The 22,500-nt window shown below is 48.1% G+C and overlaps 8 protein-coding genes and 4 non-coding genes; 5 read left to right on the plus strand and 7 right to left on the minus strand.

Moving 5' to 3' along the window:
- CNAG_07748 (tRNA (uracil-5-)-methyltransferase TRM9) overlaps nt 1–1,090 on the minus strand; it is a 1,589-nt gene extending 499 nt beyond the window's left edge. Inside the window, exons 1-3 of the mRNA XM_012196005.1 lie at nt 888–1,090; nt 469–825; nt 1–414 (exon numbers count right to left, since the gene is read on the minus strand). The exon at nt 1–414 is cut by the window's left edge and continues 499 nt beyond it. Coding sequence (XP_012051395.1) covers nt 1–414; nt 469–825; nt 888–1,007 — 891 coding nt within the window. The 5' untranslated portion in view covers nt 1,008–1,090. The remainder of the gene's footprint in view (nt 415–468; nt 826–887) is intronic.
- CNAG_07749 (3-ketodihydrosphingosine reductase TSC10) lies at nt 782–4,379 on the plus strand. XM_012196006.1 has 5 exons: nt 782–1,429; nt 1,478–1,708; nt 1,766–2,075; nt 2,134–3,130; nt 3,179–4,379. Exons 1-4 carry the CDS (start codon nt 1,190–1,192, stop codon nt 2,358–2,360), a joined length of 1,008 nt encoding a protein of 335 aa, XP_012051396.1. The 5' UTR covers nt 782–1,189; the 3' UTR covers nt 2,361–3,130; nt 3,179–4,379.
- On the minus strand, nt 2,503–4,346 carry CNAG_12805. The gene is made up of 2 exons (XR_001045993.1): nt 3,203–4,346; nt 2,503–3,151 (listed from the first exon to the last, which is right to left on the minus strand). It is a non-coding gene; the product is annotated as a hypothetical RNA (non-coding RNA).
- Nucleotides 4,380–4,516: 137 nt separating the features above from the next.
- On the minus strand, nt 4,517–4,588 carry CNAG_10100. Its single transcript has one exon. It is a non-coding gene; the product is annotated as a tRNA-Gln (tRNA).
- A 109-nt stretch (nt 4,589–4,697) lies between these two features.
- Nucleotides 4,698–8,346, plus strand: CNAG_03582 (pH-response regulator protein palA/RIM20). XM_012195955.1 has 11 exons: nt 4,698–4,799; nt 4,847–5,049; nt 5,108–5,351; nt 5,404–5,575; nt 5,637–5,755; nt 5,809–6,003; nt 6,058–6,292; nt 6,342–6,420; nt 6,470–7,208; nt 7,258–7,475; nt 7,524–8,346. The coding sequence occupies exons 1-11, from the start codon at nt 4,797–4,799 to the stop codon at nt 8,023–8,025; spliced, it is 2,709 nt and encodes a 902-aa protein (XP_012051345.1). The 5' UTR covers nt 4,698–4,796; the 3' UTR covers nt 8,026–8,346.
- An 897-nt stretch (nt 8,347–9,243) lies between these two features.
- CNAG_03583 (hypothetical protein) lies at nt 9,244–12,564 on the minus strand. XM_012195956.1 has 7 exons: nt 12,225–12,564; nt 12,117–12,175; nt 12,047–12,069; nt 11,140–11,981; nt 11,001–11,090; nt 10,722–10,953; nt 9,244–10,669 (listed from the first exon to the last, which is right to left on the minus strand). The coding sequence occupies exons 1-7, from the start codon at nt 12,489–12,491 to the stop codon at nt 9,351–9,353; spliced, it is 2,832 nt and encodes a 943-aa protein (XP_012051346.1). The 5' UTR covers nt 12,492–12,564; the 3' UTR covers nt 9,244–9,350.
- Nucleotides 12,565–12,625: 61 nt separating this feature from the next.
- CNAG_03584 (Prp8 binding protein) lies at nt 12,626–14,555 on the plus strand. XM_012195957.1 has 6 exons: nt 12,626–12,937; nt 12,988–13,060; nt 13,107–13,216; nt 13,264–13,554; nt 13,604–13,971; nt 14,037–14,555. Exons 1-6 carry the CDS (start codon nt 12,731–12,733, stop codon nt 14,110–14,112), a joined length of 1,125 nt encoding a protein of 374 aa, XP_012051347.1. The 5' UTR covers nt 12,626–12,730; the 3' UTR covers nt 14,113–14,555.
- Nucleotides 14,556–15,120: 565 nt separating this feature from the next.
- On the minus strand, nt 15,121–15,192 carry CNAG_10101. Its single transcript has one exon. It is a non-coding gene; the product is annotated as a tRNA-Gln (tRNA).
- Nucleotides 15,193–15,276: 84 nt separating this feature from the next.
- On the plus strand, nt 15,277–17,092 carry CNAG_07996 (hypothetical protein). XM_012196014.1 has 6 exons: nt 15,277–15,569; nt 15,617–15,971; nt 16,022–16,311; nt 16,353–16,412; nt 16,449–16,694; nt 16,733–17,092. The coding sequence occupies exons 1-6, from the start codon at nt 15,456–15,458 to the stop codon at nt 16,877–16,879; spliced, it is 1,212 nt and encodes a 403-aa protein (XP_012051404.1). The 5' UTR covers nt 15,277–15,455; the 3' UTR covers nt 16,880–17,092.
- A 59-nt stretch (nt 17,093–17,151) lies between these two features.
- CNAG_10102 lies at nt 17,152–17,242 on the minus strand. The gene has a single exon. It is a non-coding gene; the product is annotated as a tRNA-Arg (tRNA).
- Nucleotides 17,243–17,286: 44 nt separating this feature from the next.
- CNAG_03586 (hypothetical protein) lies at nt 17,287–19,618 on the plus strand. XM_012195958.1 has 7 exons: nt 17,287–17,789; nt 17,838–18,114; nt 18,159–18,254; nt 18,301–18,479; nt 18,526–18,657; nt 18,704–18,942; nt 18,993–19,618. The coding sequence occupies exons 1-7, from the start codon at nt 17,368–17,370 to the stop codon at nt 19,010–19,012; spliced, it is 1,365 nt and encodes a 454-aa protein (XP_012051348.1). The 5' UTR covers nt 17,287–17,367; the 3' UTR covers nt 19,013–19,618.
- Nucleotides 18,273–22,500, minus strand: part of CNAG_03587 (hypothetical protein) — a 4,525-nt gene continuing 297 nt past the window's right edge. Inside the window, exons 2-13 of the mRNA XM_012195621.1 lie at nt 22,384–22,491; nt 21,635–22,326; nt 21,508–21,596; nt 21,295–21,458; nt 21,018–21,248; nt 20,729–20,962; nt 20,428–20,686; nt 20,296–20,381; nt 20,010–20,247; nt 19,442–19,962; nt 19,343–19,390; nt 18,273–19,292 (exon numbers count right to left, since the gene is read on the minus strand). Of these exons, the coding sequence (XP_012051011.1) occupies nt 19,125–19,292; nt 19,343–19,390; nt 19,442–19,962; nt 20,010–20,247; nt 20,296–20,381; nt 20,428–20,686; nt 20,729–20,962; nt 21,018–21,248; nt 21,295–21,458; nt 21,508–21,596; nt 21,635–22,326; nt 22,384–22,491 (2,838 nt within the window). The 3' untranslated portion in view covers nt 18,273–19,124.

Below are 22,500 nucleotides of genomic sequence, written 5' to 3' on the forward strand. Positions count from 1 at the left end.
TTCCGATTGTGGTTTAGATCCTGAGGGCTGGACAGAGGAGTCAATGTGAAGGCTTTCAACTCCTGATATAGATTCTTCCGGACTCTGTTGTCTTTCCTTGGACTGTTTACGTTGTTTAGGATTGGGTTGCTTGGTTTGCTTCATAGTTTTGGAAGTCTCTCCCTTCTTGGGTGCCAACACCCACGGCACAAGCACGTCTTGTATTTTCTCTTTTTTCTGCTCTTCTCTCTCTTCTTTCTCTTGTAATGGAGAAACGGCACTGGAAGGAACCTCGTTATCGGGTTTAGACGCGGCAGCGGAAAATGCAGTCCCCATTTTCCGTCTACTACTCTCTCCTTGCTCATACGCCCAGACGTAGATCATGAACCGTCCATATGGTGGCTGACTTGATAGGCGAAGCGGTCGGAGCATTATCTTCAAATTTGATCAGCGTCTCTTGCCTGGGAAGGAGGAAAGGGCGATACTCACTTGGACGGCGTGCTGCCTCCGCTCGGGAGTAGAGAGATGATGAACGGCCGCAATGGAAATCACAAAATCAAACACCCCGGCTCTCCAAACATCAACCCCCATATCCCCTCTTACACACTCGGCCACATTACTCCCGTCACCTGTTCCTTCTTTACCATCTTCCTGCCTATTTGCGTTGAGCCCGCCGAAACCCATTTTGCGAGCATGGGATAACAAGCCCGAGCTCCGATCTAAAGCGATCATCTCGCATCCCGCTTGGTGCGCCACGGGCAAGTATTTGCCGTTCCCTGCTCCGCTATCGAGGCCGATGGATCCGGGTGGTTGCGTGGAGAGGAACTGGGCGATGAGCGGCCATGGCTAGATGGGAAAGTGGGAACATTAGTCTGTCTAGCCCCAGTGGCAGATGGAGTTGAACCGACTTTGAATCTCGTTTGGGAGAAGTGAGGAGCGATAGCTTCGTAGACTGTGTGGACTGTCCGCTCCTCGTCCTCGTGGGGGTTTGAAAAGGGTGCGGCTGGCTGAGGGATCGGTTTTGGCATTGTCGAAATGGACGGGAAGTTGTCACCACAACACTGTAAAAAGTTGTCGATCACGCTGGTCCGCCGGGCAGTTGCCGTAGCCAGGCACGACTGAGCTTTGGAGTGCTTGCGTTTCTGGCCTTCAAACAAGTATCTGTTATCCTCCTTCCGTTTCAAACCATCCCTATATAAGGCAACAAGGAATGCCCACCCCTTTAGCGCTCGTTTTATCGGCAATCGTAATAGTGGGCACCTACTTCACGATGCCCTTTTGGCCCTTCCGGAAATCAAACTACGACCCTCGGGGGAAACACTGTTACATCACAGGCGGCTCGTCAGGTTTGGGCAAGGCTCTTGCGGAGCGGCTGGTGAAGCAAGGAGCGCATGTCACGATTGTCGGGCGAGATAGCAAAAAGGCGCAAGGTGTGGTCGAGGAACTCAAAGTGAATTTAAAAGGTAAACAAAGGAAGCCCGATCTGATTACAATATAGGCTATCGCAGCACCGGGCCAGATCATCCAGTGCATCTCCGCGGACCTCACGTCTCCTACCGCCTCTACCAACGCGATCCACTCTGCGTGCAAACCTCACGCAGACCAAGCACCTGACTACATCTACCTCTGTGCTGGATTCTCACAGCCGAAACTCTTCGTTGAAACGACAAAGCAAGAGCTGAAAGATGGGCTTGATGGTGTGTACTGGGTATCGGCTTATACCGCTCACGTATGTTTTCTCTCTTTCCTGGATCCCTTGGGGAAAGGCTCATGGAAGAAATGACAGGAGGCATGCCAGATGATGAGCAAACAACGCCGTACTGGCAAAATCATCTTTGTCGCCAGTTTCCTTTCCTACGTTTCTTTTGCCGGATACTCATCCTATTCTCCCGCCAAATATGCTCTTCGCGGCCTTTCAGACTGTCTACGCTCGGAAATGTTACTGCACAATATTGATATTCACATCTTCTTACCGTGTGGTATCAGCGGCCCCGGGTTCGACGCTGAGAATAGGACAAAGCCTGCTGTGACAAAGAAGATCGAAGAAGGGGATACGCCTATCGCCCCAGACGTCTGCGCGGCGGCTTTGGAAAATGGTGCGTCTGTTTTCTTGCATTTATGAAAGATGAGCGAAACTGATTAGCTCGCGGTCAGGCTTGAAGAAGGGCTATTACCAAATCACAGACAACCTGGTCACCGAACCTATCCGCTTACGTTCCAACGGTGGTGTGCCGACCAACAATTTCTTACTCGACACGCTCTGGCTTATCCTCAGCTCCGTTGGTGTACCCATCTGGCGAATGACAGCCGATTCTGCTGTGAGATCTTTCAGCGCCAAAGTGGAGAAGGAGCTTGAGGCGAAGGGGTATTATGTGTCCTAATAAAACGCTTTTTACTGGCTGTCATTCCTCGATTTTGAGATCGTTTTGCATTACGATGGATGTGAGATGCCAAAACAAGTAAAGCCATGAAGTTTGAGCAGCAATCGTAATGGTCGAACTTCTTAATTTCTAAGTGAGAAGGGGGGAGGGTTGCAGAGGTCGTGCATGGATGGACTGTAAGTTGTCCAGAATTTCTCAACTCAGTCGCAAGTATCACTGTTCTACATCATGTAAGATCATGGAGCATGTACAGTACTCGTACTCGCCTGATTATCGGACGGACGCACGGCAATCTCGGACGTCCGCCCAAACATCGCTATATTGTACAAATCATTAACATTATATCTCCACAATGGCCGATCCTATGACCCTCGCACTTAGTCGGAAGACAAGCAACCCTCGTTACAGCTATAAAAAGTCGCAGATTATGCGGAGTCTCAGAGTCCTCCCTCTACGACCTCGACACCCGTGTGCACGCTTCCCATAGGACCTCGGCCCTCGACAACTCTCTATTGTGCAGGAGGAGCAACTGGTCTAAATGATTAACGAATATGTTGAGCGAGGCACCCTCTTGGCGCCGAGACATGTCGTCAAACTTGCAGAAACGGTCTGTGATGGAGAATTGGGCGTCAATTGGGGCTCGCGGTTCATCCAGTGACACCCCGATACCATACATTCACATTTTTTCTCTTAAAAAGAGCTCGGACATCTATATGCACGGACGTCTACATATAGACATTCCAGAGACACGCAGAGTTTTTTACCACTTTGTATGTGCCTATTAGTATTTCCTGAGCCTAATTAAATGCTTTTCGCAGGTCAAGGAGGTGTTCGATACTTGCCTTTACACGCCCCCACCCAATCTTATCTTCAAAGCGGACGAAGCTGCTTTAGAGCTCTCAAGCTCTCGAAGAGTGCGAAGAGTTGCCTCTCATACCCACCCAAAGAATGGCGCAAGCTGGAGCACACGATATCTGTGGCTTGCATCGGCATTGACTCTGCGCCAGTTCCTCCTCTCATCATCTATCAAGGCGCACAACTGCAAGAAAATTGGTTCAAGGTGCGGGAAAAGGGTAACGGGGTGGTGCGCCAGCTCGCTATCAACACCGACTCAGGCTGGATCAACAGCTATGTGATGTTGAAATGGCTTGAAGACGCCTTTGACCCTTATATCCGCGATATTGCTAGTGGAGGTCGTGAACGGCGACTACTCATCCTCGATGGTGCCGAACCGCACACCAAAGTGGATTTCCTTGAAGCATGTGGGCTAGGAACATTGTCGTGATTCTTCTTACTGCGAAGATGAGCGACAGGTTCCAACCTCTCGACGTCGACTTCTTCAACGCCCTCAAGGCAGCGTACCATCGTCAACTGGATGAATACCAGCTTGGTAGCTCCCTTAGAGGGGTGGCCAAGGGGATGTTTTGGGGCTGGCACCAGAGGGCGTGGCGGGAGACGGCGACCTCACGTCAAATTCGAGGAGCTTGGAGGAAATCGGGCCTGTTTCCTCTTGACCCTGCCGTCATGGGAATAGAGGAGCAAGCGCCGGCCACTCCTCCCCCCAAGCTGCCACTGAGGACCTCCTTACCCCTCGCAACCTCCGCATCCTTCATGCGAACAATCGCGCGGTCCGACAGGGGAAAGTCGACCCATTCGCAGCCATGCTAAAGCTTGAAAAGGCCAATGAGCAGCTGATGGCGAGGAACGCGCTTCTGGAGGAAGAGTTGGCGAGAGGCAAGGCTGCCCAGGCGCTTGACAAAGCTACTCGGGGGAGTAAGAAGAAGCAGAGGTACCCTGAGGGTCAACTCTTTGACCCATTATATCAGGAAGAGCATGCTGAGGAGCTTGCTGTAAGGAAAGCGGAGGAAGAGGAGGCTAGGAGGAAACGTAGGCGTATTGCTCGGGCCAGACGCAATGAGACAGAGCCAAATGCCGCTCATGCATGCACACCGGGTCCGTCAGGCACCTCCTAGATTTATGTAGCTGTATATGTATTGGTTGTGATATAAAATACGATAATTCATGGTGAAGTACAGTAGAGTGATTTGTCCGAGATTGCCGTGACGTCCGAGAATCACGTGAGTACGAGTAGTAGTTACTGATTATGCACGAAGGGCCCTGCAGAGATCAGCAATTTGTTGAAAAAAAAAAATTTCAGGCCTCTCTGGGAGTCGAACCCAGGTCACGAGAATCAGAATCTCATGTACTAACCGTTATACTAAGAAGCCCTATCCAGCTGATCTATCAGCTTCCTCATGTTCTTCCTTCCCCTGGGAAATACATAAGACATCAATTTAGGTATGGCCTAATGCTTCCTACTGTACTCGTACTGTATAACGAACGCGTATCTACTACAACAACTCCTGCTATCGTATTGTAGATTTTGCTTTTGGTGTTTCATTTAAACTCCCATTTTGTTACTTCTTCACGATCGATATGGTCAGCCGTTTTCTAGTCAATAAAATCCATTGCTAACCGTTTCAAAGTCAAACTTCCTTCCGATTCCCACGAAGGCTGCCACTCCTCTTCCTTCTTTCGCCAAACATCTGCTGGATTACATTTCAGCTCACTTCAGAGATACCCATCCGGAGGCATTCAGGAAAGATGTGGATGTCCTTGTGGGAATGAGGAAAGATTGGGTGGAGAGTAAACTTGAAGCGCATCCTGAGATCATAAGAGCATTCATGAGGTGAGTGCTCTATAAAACAGATTGTCAAATACTTCAGTTGATATACTGACAAATTCAGATATCATGCGCAGCTGGCATTCCTCTCTACGAAGTTCCCTTCCGATATCAATCTTCCCTTCGCCTACTATCTTCCTTTCCCAGCTACATTTTCTCTCAGTCCAGACGCACCTATATCGCTTTCCTCTTTGACGTTCGAGAGAGCATGTGTTCTGTTTAACATGGCGGCGCTTTATGCTTCTATGGCTGCGTCTGAAAGAAGAGCAGAAGCAGAGGGGATTAAGCGAGCTTTGGGCTATCTCACTGTAAGCCTTACTGTCCCAAGGTTAAATATATGCTGATCAGGTCGTTCATCAGGCAGCAGCAGGTGTTCTCGAATACCTTATCACCTCTGTTCTTCCTACCCTTCGATCTGAACTCTCATCGCCTCAAGCTGCAGGATATGATATGACGGAATCATTCCTTGGTACTCTCAAGGAATTTGTACTTGCTGAGGCTCAGGAGTGCTATTGGCAGCAGGCTGTCCTCCGTGAGTTATGTGCAATACTGGTCCCTGACTTTTCCGGGAACATACTGAACGGTTGCGGCAGAGGGAACCTACAAGAATGGTCTGATTGGGAAGCTTTCAATGAAGGTCTCGGAGTATTACAAGGCTGCTTTGGCTTCTATGAATGGGACGGATTACCCTTCGTCTTCCTATTTCCCTTTGGTGAGTCTGATTAACCGTCAAGGTTCTTCGTTAACAAAGCTTCTATCGGTCAGAACTGGACGGCACACATCAATGTCAAGCAAATGCATTTTGAGGCTGCTGCTCAATTTCGTTTAAGTCAAGAAGATCTTGAGAAGAGCCGGTACGGAGAAGAGATTGGGAGGTTAAAGGTGGCCGAAGGCTTGGCGAAGAAAGGTTTGGATGCTGCTCGAAAAGGCGTAGCCGACTCCGTCGTTTCGGATTTGAAGGTCGGTTTATGATATTATTTAAAGGATTATCTCCGTAACTGAAAAAACATCTAGCAACTTCAAGCAGCGATCAAGTCTTCACTTGAACGTGCTGTCAGAGACAACGATCTTGTCTATGTTCAGCCTATACCCCCGGCCAATCAGCTCGCCCCGATCGTCGGCGTGGGAATGGTTAAGGTCAATATACCTGCCGAAGTTGCCGAGCCAGTGGCTTGGTTGATGAGTGGAAAGGCTGGAATGGAGCCCCTCTTCAGCGGTCTGGTTCCGTATGGAGTACATCTAGCCCTCAGTAAGTATATATAAATAAGATACAACGCAAAGGCGCTGATGAAATGTAGGTATCTACGATGACAGAAAGGATACTCTTGTGAGAGGTTTGGATGGCAAGCGAGAGGAGCTTGATGGTCTCGCCGCCAGGTATGTTTATTTGTGCAGTGATTGACTACCGTACTTATGTATCAAATAGCACTTTACAATCCCTCAACCTCCCTGGATCTATACAAGCCCTAGATCGGCCGGTTGGACTCCCTCCTTCTCTTCTCAAGAAATCTGAGGAGGTCGCCTCTTCCGGCGGCATCGAGCGAATCCGTTCCCTTCTCGACGAAGTCAACCGTCTGGCTCGCGCCAATGTGCAAAGCCTAAACGAAGCTATGGATATCCTTGACCAAGAAGCTACCGAAAACGAGTCACTTATTGCCCGTCAACCTGAGCTTCAGCAGACTAGACAACCATCGCACGTTGCCAATCAGCCTTTGATCCAAATGGCGGAGCAGTACGAGGCGACGATCAAACAAGCTGGTGGAAGTGATGCAACTGTAAGGGCAAAGTGGGAGGAGTGGGCGCGTTTGGTTGGGATCCTTGCTGCCGGAGAAATGGATATGGAGGATTATGTCCCAGGGACAACGTCTCCATCCGGATCACTCCCTCCATCAGTAAGGCCTCTGCGAGCAAGTTTGGAAGAGCTCGACGATCGTATCACACATCGAGCCCGGCTTGTACGGGAGGCTCGACAGATATCGGTTGCCGATGATATCCGTCCAGAGGTCCTGAAGGAGGCGGCGAAGCTCGCCCATGGTGGAAGCGGAGATGTCAAAACTGAATGGTTTGAGGATCTGTTTGAAAAAGGCCTTGAAAAGTATATGGGAGTAAAGAGAGAGATGGATGAAGAAATCGCGAAGCAGGATGAGCTGTTGGAGCAGATTCGCGTGAGTATTCTTGCTCGAAAATTGACGTGGAGGCTGATATTGTTCTCAGACTCAAAACGAAAGTTTCCTTTCGGAGCGGAAGGATGACCCTATCATCAAGGAGCGCGAGAGGAGACTGCAGGATATGGATCTTGCGTATTGGAAATGGAGAGAGATAGTGGATAACGCTGAGGAAGGGATCAAGTTCTACAACAGTTTCGCGGAGATGCTCCATGGTTTCAAAGCCGCTTGCGGGCAATTCCTCAACACTAGGCGGATTGATGTCGGGTAAATGATGTCCTTTTTCTTCTTTTGTGTCGGCTAATGTCGGTGTAGACAAATGACGGCACAATTCCAACAACAAATGAACGTCTCTGAGCCCCAGCAACAACCTGAACCGAGGTATCAGTCACCGCCGCCTCAATCATTCCAGCCCACCTTCTCACCATCTCCTGCACAGTTCCAACCCTCTGTTCCACCTTCCTTTTCTCCATCCGTCGTGCGCCCATCAGTCCCTTCAGCACCTGCTCGCCGTGAATCCCCGCCCAATACTCTCTCTTTCCTTCCTCACCCTTCATCAGCGGCCTGGCAACCGGCTTCCGTTGATTTTCTCCCACCTCCTCCACCCCCTCCCATTCTTCGTTCTGGCGGTATCCAATCTCAGCCTAAGGTTGCACCGCCTGTGACACCTTCCATTAGCGCTACTCGAGAACAAGCACAAGGAACACCGAGAAGAATGACTAGAGCAGCAGCTGCCGCCGCGGAGAGAGATGAAGCCACGGAGAGAAATAAGTATAGTTCGGGTGGACCGAGGCGAAAGGGGGGTGGTGTTGTATGAAAAGAGTACTAGATCTCGAAGGAGAGTCAGATGTGTAGTAGAATGAACCCAAATTAATGCTTTCATGTACTTTGTCCTTGACGAGACACTAATTCATGATGTGTACTATGAAACAATGGCCTATACCTTTTTCTCATGTTTTCAATTTGGGAAGAAGTAACAGCGGCAGAACATTAGCTACTAGTGTTGGTCTCCGTTTTTCGACTCGACATTTTTTGCCCTTGTTCTTCGTTTTTCCATATTCTTGGGGGAAATAGATATGCTTCCGGCCCCTCGCTCTTCGTAGTATTCTTCTTCGTTTCATTAGCAAGACGTTTAGCGGCCTCAATAATGATTGGATGTACATTCATTCATTCATTCATTCATTCATACCATTGAAATAGGAGCTGAATGACGCATGCTTCTGGTCGAAGTTTTGTTGGAGAAGTTGAAAGCAGGCAAGAGAGATGACCTGCAATAGGAAGAAGCAGGAGCGGCTGAGGAGGAGGAGGTGCAGTTGCTTTGTGCAACACTGAGTGACCATTCTCCTTTCATTCCCAAAGAAAGCTTGCGAATGAGCGGTAAACGATGAAAGAATGGAACTAATGGAAGAGGAAATGGGGGTTTTACTCATATTAGTCTCAATGTTTTGGGGCTAAATACCACGGTTGGGGTTATTATGGTCAGTGTGGCTGAGTGATGAGCGTGGCGATTAATTGATAGATTGTTGTTCGTTTGATGAGTCACACACTCTTGGGGTTTCTTTTGCTTCAGGCGCGACTTTCTATTACTCGTTTATATAGCGGAATGGAATTCAAGGAAGGTATGAAGGCCCAACACACTTTGTATTTTCCTGTTTAACCAGCTGTTCTGTCAAAGGAGATGGCAAGAAGATGATGGAATACACAAGGATCATTCAACCACTGTGGTCTCTAATAACCAGTCGCCAATTAACTAAGGATGGAGGGAGGCCTCGGCCTACTAGATGATGATGTAGTATCGGTTAACAGCCCCCATTTTCCGGACTGACAAAGAATTTTCTCTGTTTGCTTGCTGATCTACAACACTGGTTGCCGGAATAGAACATACTCCAGCTCCCCCACAGGGTTCGTTTTCACCACTCAACCGACCGAAGAGTGAAGAAGAGTAACGACAGCAGTTACGTACGTAATCTTCGCGCGGCGACTCGTTCGTACCTAACGATGTTACTGCCTGGCTTACCATGTCATCCTAATAATGCTTCACATATAGTCGCTATTATATTACACATTCATATCATGGACAACGATTATATATAGGGTCAACGCAAACCCAAAAACTGAAACTTGTACAAAAGAATAACATTATCAGACATCATAGTCAATATACTCCTCATCCGCCTCACCTTCTGCATCTTCCTCTTCCCCAATATAGTCTTCTCCTTCTGCATCGTCCTCTTCACCGACATATTCTTCCCCTTCTACATCATCGTCGTAGCCTTCTTCACCGACACTATCATGCATACTCGGGTCAAGAGTGGTACTTTCTTCGAGAAGCGCTGGGTCAATAGGGATCTCGCCATCAGCAAACTGGGTAATAGGCTTGACAGGTAATTGATTCAACTTGGAAAGCCCTTGATTTTCCTCTTCTTCCTCTGCAATTCCTTCTCCCAGCGTCACAGCAGTCCTCGCACGCAATGGCGACGTTCCCATTCCTCCCCGGATGTTATCCCGATTTCTCAACTTTCTCACGGGTGTTTCGAGCGCAACATCAGACTTGCGTTTACGCAAATTTCTCGCGGGTGATGTAGTGTTGAGATTAGGGATTGGGTTGCGGTTGAGAGTTGGTGTAGGATAGAAGGGATAGTGTGATGCGCGAGATATTATAGGGGATGGAACGGAATGGAGACGCGCGTGCGATTGGGCGATGATATGCGCTGCTTCGGCAATTGAGTCCACAAACCTCACAACTCCACTTTGGCTCTCGTCATCCTTTTTCTTATCTTCTTCATCCCCATCTTCCTCGTCCTCATCCTCTTCCTTTTCACCACTCTCCGGTTCCTCAGTCTGTCTCGCAACCAAGAATGGGTGATACTTCAACCTCTCCGGTACAAGCTTCAAGTATCCCTTTTTCTCATGTTTCTCCACCACCGCTTGTATATACGCTTTATCCAGCAAAATCTCATACCGTTTTGGTAACTTGACTTGCTCATCTTCGTCCTGGTGTATTTGCGGATCAGGTGTACCTGAACCATTCGGATCTGCCTTGCGGCGATTTACGCTCGGACGACCCCGACTTCTACCTCTTGCTCGAGCATGGCTTGGTGTTTTCCCTATCGCATCGACCGTCAGGTCATCAAGAACATTGATCATTCCTTCCGCAGATAACGTGGCGAAAATATCTTCTAGTGTCATGCTAGTAGCTTTGGATATGTCTTTGGATGTTATGCGGAGAGGAGTGGGTTTGGTTTCTGGGTTAGAGTTGAAGTCCAATTCGGATGTAGGACCAGGAGTGACGTCTGAGATAGTGGGGAGTTCGAGAGTGCCATTCGAAGATGGAGAGACGGCGTTGAGGAGGTATCTGAAAACAGTGAGACGCCAATAGGATTTGTATGAGACGGCTCCTAGGCCAGAAAGGGGTTTTTCAGGTGAACCTGTTCTTCCTTCTTTCTTCGATAGAAGATAACCTGTACACATTCAGTGTATTGCCCCTCACAAAAAAAAGCAAGGATGACCCACTGAAATCGATCAAAAGCTGGCCCCATCCTTTACGTTGTCGCACTGGCAGAGTCATGATACAACTAACGTTGTTGTCCATACTTCGCTTCTCCTTTGAGAAATATCCGACAAACCGAGCTCCCAATTCATCGACTTCAGTCATAACGTAGAAAAGGAACGGTTCGACGTCGTAATAAAGCGTTTTGTGATCGAGAAACATCTTGGCGAGAAGACAGAGGTTTTGACAGTAGATCTATTCAGGATGTTAATAAGATAGAATGGAAAGGACAGGAGACCTACCTTGTTTTTGCGTCCATCCACTTCAAAAACCGAGACAGCACCTTCACGATAGATCTCATCTCCCGGGGGATGCCTTGATTTGCACTTCAGCTGCATACCGTGTCAGTGGACATCGCATTATGATGTTGCAGGGACATACCCTATGCCGCGTCGCAGCAAATCCGCTTTTCATATACTTTAAACAAAATTCGCACAACCATAACCTCCCATCCGGCACATATGCATATTCTTCGGGATATGGTGCAGAGTACCACGTGTTAATATCGTACGGGCCAAACCTAATAGTCTTGATCTTCTCTAATCTTGTGCCCCCAGTCCAAGGCGTCACTTCTTGCGTTACGCCTGGTGTAGAAGGGCCAGGGTTGGAAGGGAACGGGTTCGCATTGGGCAAGGTCTGGTGGAGTAATCGGTCTCGAAGAGGTCTGCTTGTGGCTGGGAACTTTGAAGAAGGTGTAGCTTTACCGCTAGGTGATACCATAGGCATAGGTGAGGCAGGCCTTGGCGTTTCCCATGCAGGGACAGGACCACCGAGTTGCTTTTCTGCTGCTTTCCTTGCCATCTGATACGCTTCCTTATCTGCTTCTGTTATCTTTGTCCGGGTAGTATCTGCGTCGTCCCCTGTTATGACCCCCCCATACGGTACTTTCTTTTCTTCCGGCTCTTCTTCGACTGGTCTTTTGGGTACTTTCAGTCGTACAATCATAGGTGTTGCTCTTCCTTCTTCTGAATCCCTGTATTGAGAATTAGGATTCGGTACCTTGACTTTGATACGGTGACTAGTAAACAAGGCATCGTCTCCTGCTAGTGATTGTTTTGGCCGACGACGGCTGCTAGAGGCGTTGGGAGTGTTGGCTGGTTGAACTTTGCCTGGTTTTGAAAGGCGTGGATGTGATTTTGGGGGTCGACCAGCTGACCTGGGGTTACTAATAGATACTGATGAGACTGCAGGTGGTGATAGACATTTTGGACAATGCCATGAGCCTATTACACAGTCAGTTCGCGTCAATAACGCGTCAATACACGCGTCTCTGTTGTCAAGAGCATACCTTTTGGTGGTTTTGCCAATGGTCTGCAATAAATCAGTACTCAGCTGCATATTTATAGCAATACACGTACGGGTTCAGACAGTAGCTATGCCATCCGCGATCACATGTATCGCAGAACATCAACCGCGACTACTTTCATCAGCACAATATGCTCGTCGGACGAACTAATAATACTCACATCGTCACCTTTGATTTCACACTGCTCACACGTCTTGCACTCTATACAATGCCAGTCGTACATCATGACCCGCTTCCTGAGCTTTGGAGTAAGCATGTTCAGGCATGTCGGATGGCCACTCCGTCCACAGGCCGCGCAGCTGACCATGGTTTCCTGGACGCCTTGCTTGTTAACGGCGTCTGTACCTCCGCAGAAGCTACAGAAGTCCTCTCTGACGACTGTCGAGTGGCGGTTTAGTCGGTGGCCATGATGTACTGGGGTCTGCATCGTGTTTTATGCATGAAGGGTTTGATTCTGTCAGCAACTATTATTGTTACTGTGGCGCCGCTGCTGCTGCGTGGTGGTGATGGTGCTGGTGGTGATGTTGTGATGAGGAGAGCGGAATCAAATTAACACGTCACTTCCATGGAGGTCATTTTCATCACCACTATTATTGCTTGCACTAACACATCTATACACCTCTTTCCCTAGAAAACATCTATTTTTTTTATCACACATTGCCCACCATGTCCGTCAGGAAGTCGCCACCAACATCAGGCCCGGGAATGGCCCTCTCAAAACGCGCTCGAGTGGAGGATGAGGCCGACGAAAACACCATGGTCATGACGGTTGCTTCTTCAGGCGAAGGACAGCGGAAAAACGCTTTGATAAGGAGTGTCAAAAGGACGAGTAGTCTCGAAGCGCCTATCGTGTCACTGTCGGCTGCTCATGGTGTATGTCCTCAAAGATTGACGATGTACGCGGATGAAGCTGATAAAAGCAGGGCGAAATTACGGCTTGTGTGTTTGACCCATCAGGACAGACTCTTGCAGCTAGTTCGATGGATCGCAGCATTTGTAAGTTAAGATATTACTTGGATGTATATCCCTTACAATCCTGTAGCTTTGTGGAAGTCCTATCCCCCCCACGACAACTACGGCATCCTCCCAAACGTCCATAAAACCGCTATCCTTGATATCGCCTATTCCCTCGACTCTGAAACCATCTACTCCGTCAGTCTATCATGTGCTTCTGCAAATCATAACTGACACCATGCTAGGGTGCTGCCGATGGCACACTCATATCCACTGACTTACGTACCGGTGAACGCATTTCCCGCTACTCTGCACACTATGGCCCCTTAAACTCTATATCCGTCACAATCTCTGGTGGTCGAGAGCTCGTGTTGACAGGCGGTGATGATGGGATTGCCCGTGTCTGGGATTTTGCGTTGGATGGGAAAGATCCTGTGGCAGAGTTTGACGATGAGCGAGATTGTCCGGTGACAGCTGTGGAGTGGAGTTCAGACGGGAACCAGTGTTTCGTTGGTGGAGTTGACAACACCATCAAGGTGAGTTATAACCCCGCAAAATCTCAGTCCAGAAACTGACAGATAGTAGGTATGGGACCTCCGAACGACCAAAGTTCTCTATACTCTTCACGGCCACACCGACACCATCGCTTCCCTTTCCCTCTCCCCTAACGGCCATTACCTCGCCTCCTATGCTCTCGATTCTGCTCTCATCATTTACGACGTCCGACCCTTCTCTTCCGACCCCATGCGCGTGTACAGATCCCTCACCGGCGCACCTGCAGGTTTTGAGCAAACCCTCATACGATGTGCGTGGACAAGACATGATGGCGGGCAAAGAATAGCGGTAGGAGGTGGAGATAGGACTGTTACTGTTTGGGAAGTGGAGACGGGCAAGGTGCTGTACAAGCTTCCGGGGCATAAGGGAACTGTGACTGGTGTGGACTTCCACCCTCGGTATGTGACTATATTAACTCTGTTCCGACATCGAGAGGCAACGTCGCTGATTAGTATGCATTCAGAGAACCCATCATCTTGACAGGATCAAAAGATACAAACATGTTACTCGGCGAGCTGGATGCTCAAGACTTCTCATAGACGGGCGGTAATACACAAAAAAGTATTAGTGCGATAAGCAATGCATGTGGTTGTCAATTGTAAAGCGCATCTACGACCATACGTGAACCAGCTTACAGTTTACAAGTATCCTGTTTTGAGTATTCGTAGGGAGATTTCGACACTGTGCTTACATGTTCTGAAATTCCACCCACTATGTGTCTTCCCGTAGAGTCTCGATTGAAAAACGGCCAAAAAAGAAGCTTTCATAGAAATCGCACTCCGACATACTGTTCGACACGTGCATGCTCTTGACCTCAGAGGATCGGCGTCGGCCATGTGGACGGGGGTAAATTATTTTGATACAGGATGGTCTGGCAAGTATTTTGCGAAGATCTTCAGAGATCGGCCGCCCATCCGCTTCGAAGATATTTTTAAAGGTATTGGCTGGTAATGTAGGAAGGGGTGTTGAATAATGAATTGCAGTGGTTCAAAAACAATTAGTGCCGGCTGGACGCTTTACTGGCCTTAGGATCTTGCCTATGCGGGCTCTAGGCGAGTTTATCTTTCGATGACCGAGAGTTGTCAGAGCAGAAATTGACGGCAGCGGCGTGTGAATGAGCATCATTCAATGAAGCGAGACAAAGAATCATTGGCCTACTTCTTGTAGTAGCTGGACGGGGATCTGTCAGGCTCTACTAGACTGGATACTTTTAGCATTTCCCTGTCCAGTATGCACATCTCATTCGAGTTGAGCGCCGGCCCTACGTTAGCTGGCACGATGATCTGTCAGGCTCTACTAGACTGGATACTTTTAGCATTTCCCTGTCCAGTATGCACATCTCATTCGAGTTGAGCGCCGGCCCTACGTTAGCTGGCACGATGATCTGTCAGGCTCTACTAGACTGGATACTTTTAGCATTTCCCTGTCCAGTATGCACATCTCATTCGAGTTGAGCGCCGGCCCTACGTTAGCTGGCACGATGCGCGTGACAGACAAGATGATACAAAAAGGTTGTTGTGAACTCAGGACAAAAATGCAAAAATATCAGGCCTCTCTGGGAGTCGAACCCAGGTCACGAGAATCAGAATCTCATGTACTAACCGTTATACTAAGAAGCCGTTAATAACCGCTATTAAACGAATATTTTATATGTTTTTAATAAACACCAATAATTTATAAAAGCAATTAAAGTGCACAACGCGGGCTTTTTTTTTTTAAGTTGGAAGTAAGAAAATGGGGAAAGTGCAGCTGTTCGTTGCTATAGTACAGTATAGTACTGAGTACGCAAAAGAGGCTGGGGTTGTTATAGCGTTTTATTATAATCCTTTAGCAACGACAACTCACATTTAGAATCGGTAGAGGAACCACATAGTCATTTAAGATGAGATCTTTCTCGCCAACGCCGGATCAACGAATCGAGATAGATCGAATTGTGTCGGTCGTACCACCTAGACCTTTCCCTACTTATGACCATCTCAGTTACGGCGACTTCTTGGTAAGTCGATTACTTGTACAGTTTTCCATTTGCTTATGATTGTGCAGGATAACCATCTGATACAGAATACGCCATTCCTTTTGTCCGCGACTAATACGTTTACCTGGCCTGCCGCTGGATTATTTCGAAAGCCGAATACTCAATCTACAGCATCTTTACCGAACTTGCCGGCCCTTCGGCAATATTCGCATCATGTAGTGCCCGTTGCCAATACACTTCAGCCGCAGTTTTCAGAATTCGAACGAACAGAAAGGCCATTGGGCGAAGTGTTGGACCTTTGGGAAGATCAAGGGTCGGAACAAGGGGATGGATTGTATGTCAAAGACTGGCATCTTATGGCTGAGCTGGAAAGCGAGGGTAAGGGTGTCGGCGAGTTGTATTTCGTGCCAGAGTGTTTGAGAGGTTGGTTTTGTGTGTTGGTCAATGACGCTGAGAAATTGAAAGAAGGATAGACGACTGGCTCAACCCTCCATATACACCATCGCCTCGAACGGAACGCATCAGCAATTCGGCCTCCGTATCTGATTTCAGGTTTACCTATGTCGGGCCAGCATTAACGTATACGCCTCTGCATAGGGATGTGTATGGCTCTTATTCTTGGTCAGCGAACGTAGTGGGTCGAAAGATGTGGTGGCTCTTCCCCCCCGACAAGATGGGCCGAGTCAAAGATGATAATGGAGAGTTGATATTCGATGTGAGACATTTGGAAGACGAGGGAGGGGCGATAAAAATTCTTCAAGAGGTGTGTTATTTGTTTAATAAGGCATTTCTGACATTCAATAGGAGGGTGAAATAATATTCGTCCCTTCCGGGTGGCATCACCAAGTTGTCAACGTTGACTTTGTACGTACCACAGCGACGACACTAGCTCATTTGCAGTGCATATCGATCAACCACAATTTTTTTGCGTCACCCACCCTGCCGCACATTTACCGAGCTCTTTGTGTCTCCCAGGATCGCGTAGAGGACTCAATAGCAGATGTCAAGGGCATGATCATTGAACGACTAGGCGCGAAAGATGATCAATGGGAGAAGGAGTGGTTTCAGGAAGTACAGAACTTGTTGGAAATGGATGCAGGATGGGGCTGGAAAGGGTTCTGGGAGACTATAATGAAGAATCTTAAGGTTGGTTCGGAATGCCGGACCTTGTGCTGACAATCTAGTGTCCACCATCTATCAATGCTCCAACTGTCTCGCAGCGAGACGATTGGATAGGGGGAGTGATCAAACAATACAAGAAAAGAAGGGAATGGGTCGTACTAGATAATGTTAGGGCAATAGTGGAGGATATTGAGAGTTGGATAATGTAATTAGTCGCACGTCATCTAATAATTACTTCGAAGTGTACCTGACGTAGTGCATAGGACGGTATGGGACTGACGGGGTTTAAAACAGACCATATCTGCTCATTACGAGAAGCAAAAGGGACAGGCTACGCTAAAAGAAAAAGCTACCCAAACGAACATACCTGCCTTGATCTTCAAATAGAATATGCATACACACTTTCTCTTGAGACAATAATATTATGCTGGTTCTGACACATCCCGAAGCGAGGCTTCTTCTGAGTCAAAAAGCAAAAAGAAATCCACGGCGATATTCGAAATCGCGACCTCTTGATTCAGATTCAGAAGGAAGAATCGTAGTCAAGCGCACTACCACTGTGCTACGCGGACTTATTTAGATGGGGTAAAAAAGCTTTTCTATGTTTCAAACTCGTTACTCATATCCCGCTTGTTGTTTGTCCAAACATCATCAGCGATCAGCAACTCGTCTTCTATTGTTGCTCAACCCCAACAGCATGTCACAGTCACCTCTCGCTAGGTCCACGCGAAGGAGCCTACCCGCATTTGCTCAACCACCCTCGAAGCTGTCAAGAAGCAATGTGGCTTCAGAAGACCCAAATTCGCCGTCGCCTTCGCCTTTGTCTTCCGGATCCACTCGGACACCTTTGAAGAAGTTTGCGACACCGAGCCGAGAATCTACCAGCCGCTATCGTAATGTTGGTTCCTCTACTAATACACCGGCGGCCACACCCATAATACATTATTCCCCTTATGCGTTGTCCACTCCGCCACAAAGTCTGAGCAAGAGTGCAAGCATCCCGTTCGACATGGCGGCCAGTGCTAAAGCAGCTCGACGGGCTGAAGAGGACGTGAAATTGAGAGGCACGGAGTCGAACTCGAAGAAGAAGCTTATCAGGAAGAAGCCCCTCTATCAACGGTAAGTTGCTGAAGGTTGTAGCCTTGATTATTTACTGACTTGTCGTAGGGTCATTGGGTTCCCTCAGAAAATTGCAGACAAATTCTTATATCATACACCAGCTTCTATTCTGGATATCCTTCCAGACCCCCATTTGGCAAACCCCATAGCGCTAGGTATCCACGTCGTTCATTATCTGCTTGTTGCCCCTCTGTTTGCAGCCAAAAGTGATGACTTTGAGAGCGTTTTGAGGACAAGCCGTACGCGTAACGATGTGTCAAGCCGCTGGGATGAATGGGAGAATGAGGGGAAGAGCGGAAAGTCATGTCTACTGGGAGGTGGTGTAGTAAGTCTTCTGTATGACTAATCGAAAAAGCTGACTTAGTGTAGAGGGCTGTCCTTGTACTTTTGCTAATGGCAATGGCGGTTGGTAACGCACTTTACTTATTCACACGATTCAGAACATACGACATGTTGCTTAGAAATGTACGCAACGGCTGTGTTTGACTTGCTTCATACTAACACTCGACAGGCTCAGGAGCCGGTACTTTCTCCACATGCTTCTCCCGCCCCCGCTCCCAAAGTCAAAGCTGCCAAAGACAATGACGAAAAGGTCTTTGGGGCAGCATCTCCTGTCAAAGCGGAGCCCTGGACCCCAAAAGTTCTCAAATTTACCGGCAGATCACTCGTTTTCATAAGCAAACTGCTTATGTATGTGTATTTTTTTTAAAATAAGTAATTATCTGACGCCATGCAGTCATTCGCTATTCTCAGCTTTCGGCCGTCCGCAAGCGAATGCCCCTTCATTGAAGGATCTTGGTCAAGCTGAGAATAAGATCCAGTCTTTGCGGGTTTGGGACCCACCAGAATTTTGTCTCGCCTTCTTTTGGTATGTGCGCAGTTACTGTTTAGAATCCAGCTGATACTCTCAATAGCGCATACCCTCCAACTGCACCCTTCCTTACCCATCTCTTCACCCACATTAACCCTTTCCTTACCCCTGTACTTCACCTCTCCACCACATTCCTCCTTTCCAACCTGGCACAATCATACGCTCAACTCGTCAAAGATCGAATGCTACTTTCTGCAGAGGTTATGCGCGAGTACGATCAGAGGTTTGTGTACAAAAAGATCTTCTCGAACAAGGTGGATAGGGGAGTGAGCACCAACGAATGTACGTAATATTTTGAATAATCTCTGGGATGAGTCTGACGATCATCGTAGCTGAGTTCATTGGTTTCTAGATACAATATATGGTCCGTTCGTTCCCTTGAGTATCCTGACAATGCACTTCATGCATTTGCCACTGAAGGCGACCCATATAATAATATTTGCCAGCCTTTTCTCTAAAACCGTTTACAGTAATGTCCTTTTTGGAGTCGAAGGTTGCGATGATTCTGTGGGTGTTTTGCTGCCGCTCGCTATGTCAGCCGGTTCAATGATGCCGACCTTGGCAATAGCCGTGCGTAGTGCATCACCAGAGTCATCAATGGAATGTAAGAATCGGAGAAGCTCTTTGCAAAGCTATGGCAAAATCAGAAATAAACCGAGATAAACGCTGGTACATTACTCACGTGAAACTCTTTCACGTCGATGGCTTGGCGTAGGAGTCGAATCGTGTCCTATCACGGGATTAGTTCTGCTCATGGACATTCACGGAAGAATCCACTCACGTCAGCATCTTCTAGTCCTTCTAAGTTGTGCAGCACCAACAAATAACTGGCCGCTGTTCTGATCTTGCCATCCTTTAGGCACTTTTCAAACAGGTATCTCGGTTTTCCGACGAGGTCAAATAACATTGGCCATCGCTCAATTTCAGTTTTTCGCGCACAGCTGACAATCACATCGAGGCTCTCTGGGAAATAGTCCAAAAAAACGATGACGGCCGCAAGTACACTGTCTTGCTTGCTACCTTCGTCCTCATTATTGGAGTCTGATTTCGACAAATCTTCATCCTCGAGAACAGAATGTAGTAATACCTCGAGCGAATGGGCAAAGTATACCAAAGGCTGATAATGTTGCGCCAGAATGAGTGCATTGGCTAGAGAAGGAGGAGACGAAGATAAATGATAGCGGAGGAATTGAGGAAGGAAGAGGTGGGTACCCGTGAAGGTTTTGTGGATGGGGAAAGGGAAAGTACGAGTAGAAGTTTCATAGTCAACTCCAATAATGATGCCCTTGTCCATAAGTATCGCTACAGTATATTGTCAGCCATGGGCATCACTTATTTTGAGAGCTCACATAGAGGGTAAAAATCAAGCCGCAACTTGACACTCTCCTCCACGTTCTCATAAGCATCAGACATGAGATCAACCCTTGTCGCCTCAATGGTCAACGCATCCAGCCAAATTCGCGTGTTCAGCCCGTCGAATCCCCATAGGGAGTTTTCAAGAGTGCCCACACCCTGAAGATGGGTCCAGTACGCTTCAATACGATCAGCGAGGATCTGCATATCGTATCGTACTTCGTCTGTTCGAGCCTTCAGGAGCGTTAATGTGGGAAATTTGGCCCAAGAATTGATGCTCACTCGGCGGGGTCGTAGCAAGACCAACTTTCCGTCCACAAGAAAGATAATAGTGGCAACAATTAGATCATCGGCAGGATCACCATGTGCTACATACCCCTTAGTTTTGGAAACGAGACCACAAAGACTGCTTACTCTTCTGCGCCTCCGGGATAAGCCAAGACAGAGCCCTCACTCTAGTTGGCACTTCTATGATACCTCTGAAACTTATACTGCCACAAAGATGCAGCTTGATGCTCGATTGAGTGGGAAGGATGAGGAAATGATAGAGCATGTTATCGGCTGTATAGACCAACAGAGAGTTTTCGAGGAGAGTCATAACGAGTACTGGAGACGGTAGAGTTTGAGAGTGTAAAACCTCGCTCAAATCGAGATTGTGCGAATAGAGTCGAATCTGCAGCATGTTAGCTCGGTCTTCACTGGGTTTAATACTTACTTGATGAGTTTTGTCGACATCTACAGCAACGATGAGTACGTGATGGAACCATAATAAACCTCCTTTAACAGTAAAATCTCGCTCTTCCCTCTCATCTTGGAACAGTCTCCATCTCCCAGACGCCGCCGAGTAGTGCGTGAGACCCCGACGTCCGGCGACTGCGATCAATTTTCCATCGGAAGATATCGAGGCGTAGCGTATTGGCCAGTTTGTAGCGATGTATGCGGTTGGGATCTACGGAACAGATGTCAGCCAGAGTGGTCCGTAAGATTCTGTGTAATCGCCGAACCTTGATGCTCTGCCATACGTCAGATTCGGGATTGATCACGCTCATGTCAGGTTGATCGGCACCTCTGTACACCATGACTCGATCGTCCATCTGCAGGAACGCGTATCGAGTGTTATCGGGTGATGGCTGATTCGCAGTCGCGCTCTTTGTAAAAGAAACAACCTCTATCTGAGGTCTCCCTTTTTCATAAGGTCGCAAGACGAACAGTTCCAAGTTTCCTGGAATCCAAAACTGTCAAACAGTTAGCTTTGCCGAGTTGCAGGTAAACCTAACGCACCAGATCGATCACCCCAGGATCATCAGATTCATCCTCATCCTGTACACCCCAGCCATTCAAGCGGCCGCCCATGCTCCATGCCGCCCATCCGCGCTCATACCCTGCGGCGAGACAATACCCATCTCCCGTCCATGCTAAACTCCTAACTTGACCGGGTGTTGACTCTTATATTTATTGTTAGTGACTAGCTCGCTTGACAGCCGATGAACTCACTTAGATTGCCCGATTGGCGTAGATCTAAAGTATGTGACAATTTGGGGGCAGAAGGCCAAGATGGGAGCGAAACAATGTTGATTTTACCGCTGCCTGTCAGCATTTTTCTCTGTGATACAGAACCTACCTTTCCAAACCAACAGCTACCAAACTAAATCTAAAATTGATGCAAATATCCACTGCCTTATCTTCTACAGCATCTTCAGATGCTTTGACGTTTTTGATATCAAGCACTTCCATCTTTTTTGACAGGTCTAGGGGAGGGGGGTATATGATTATCCCAACATGTTTGGGCCCAGCGGATAGTTGGTTCCGTTGCGCTTCGCTGCTTGAGGCATGTATGAGCTGGCTTGCCTGGTAAACAGCATATGCCCTCCCATCTTTGGTTAACATAGTGTGCAACATTGGCAGTCCCGGTGTCTTGTGTGCCGTCATTTTTGTAGGTACCGGAGGCTCTTTGCCTATAATCCAGCTTCGAGAGCTCCCAAGATCCCAAGTTTCACACTCAATTTGGGATTCTGTAGCTGCATCAAGAGGAGGAGGAGGGAAATGGGAATTGGGCGGCGTGAGCAGTTGGCTAGGAGCTGGATATGGGACAGAGAGTATAGATGGTGGATGTCGAAGTGTCATCATGATATTGTGGGCCTGGGGAAGTACGGATTCGCAACCTCCCATGACAAACGCTGTGCCGAGAGCGCGAAGCTCCCACCCCATGACGACGTCTCCTTCGCCTGGACCGGGAGTTGATGGGCCTGGCGAATCATACGAGGGACGCGACGAGGGTACTAATTGGTAGAAAAGCAAGTGTGAAGTATCCGTCTACAATGATATGTCAGTATGCCTCGTCAAACTAAAGATAATACAATCTTTACTCACCAAAATGATAAGACCTCGACCATCATGAGCCCAGAAAACATCAACATTGCTACCGAATCGGTCGATACTCGCTTTCGACCGCAACGCAGCAGCTTGCATTACAGTTGGCTGCACGGA

The sequence above is a fragment of the Cryptococcus neoformans genome, chromosome 8 (assembly GCF_000149245.1).
Source record: "Cryptococcus neoformans var. grubii H99 chromosome 8, complete sequence".
Taxonomy (NCBI): domain Eukaryota; kingdom Fungi; phylum Basidiomycota; class Tremellomycetes; order Tremellales; family Cryptococcaceae; genus Cryptococcus; species Cryptococcus neoformans.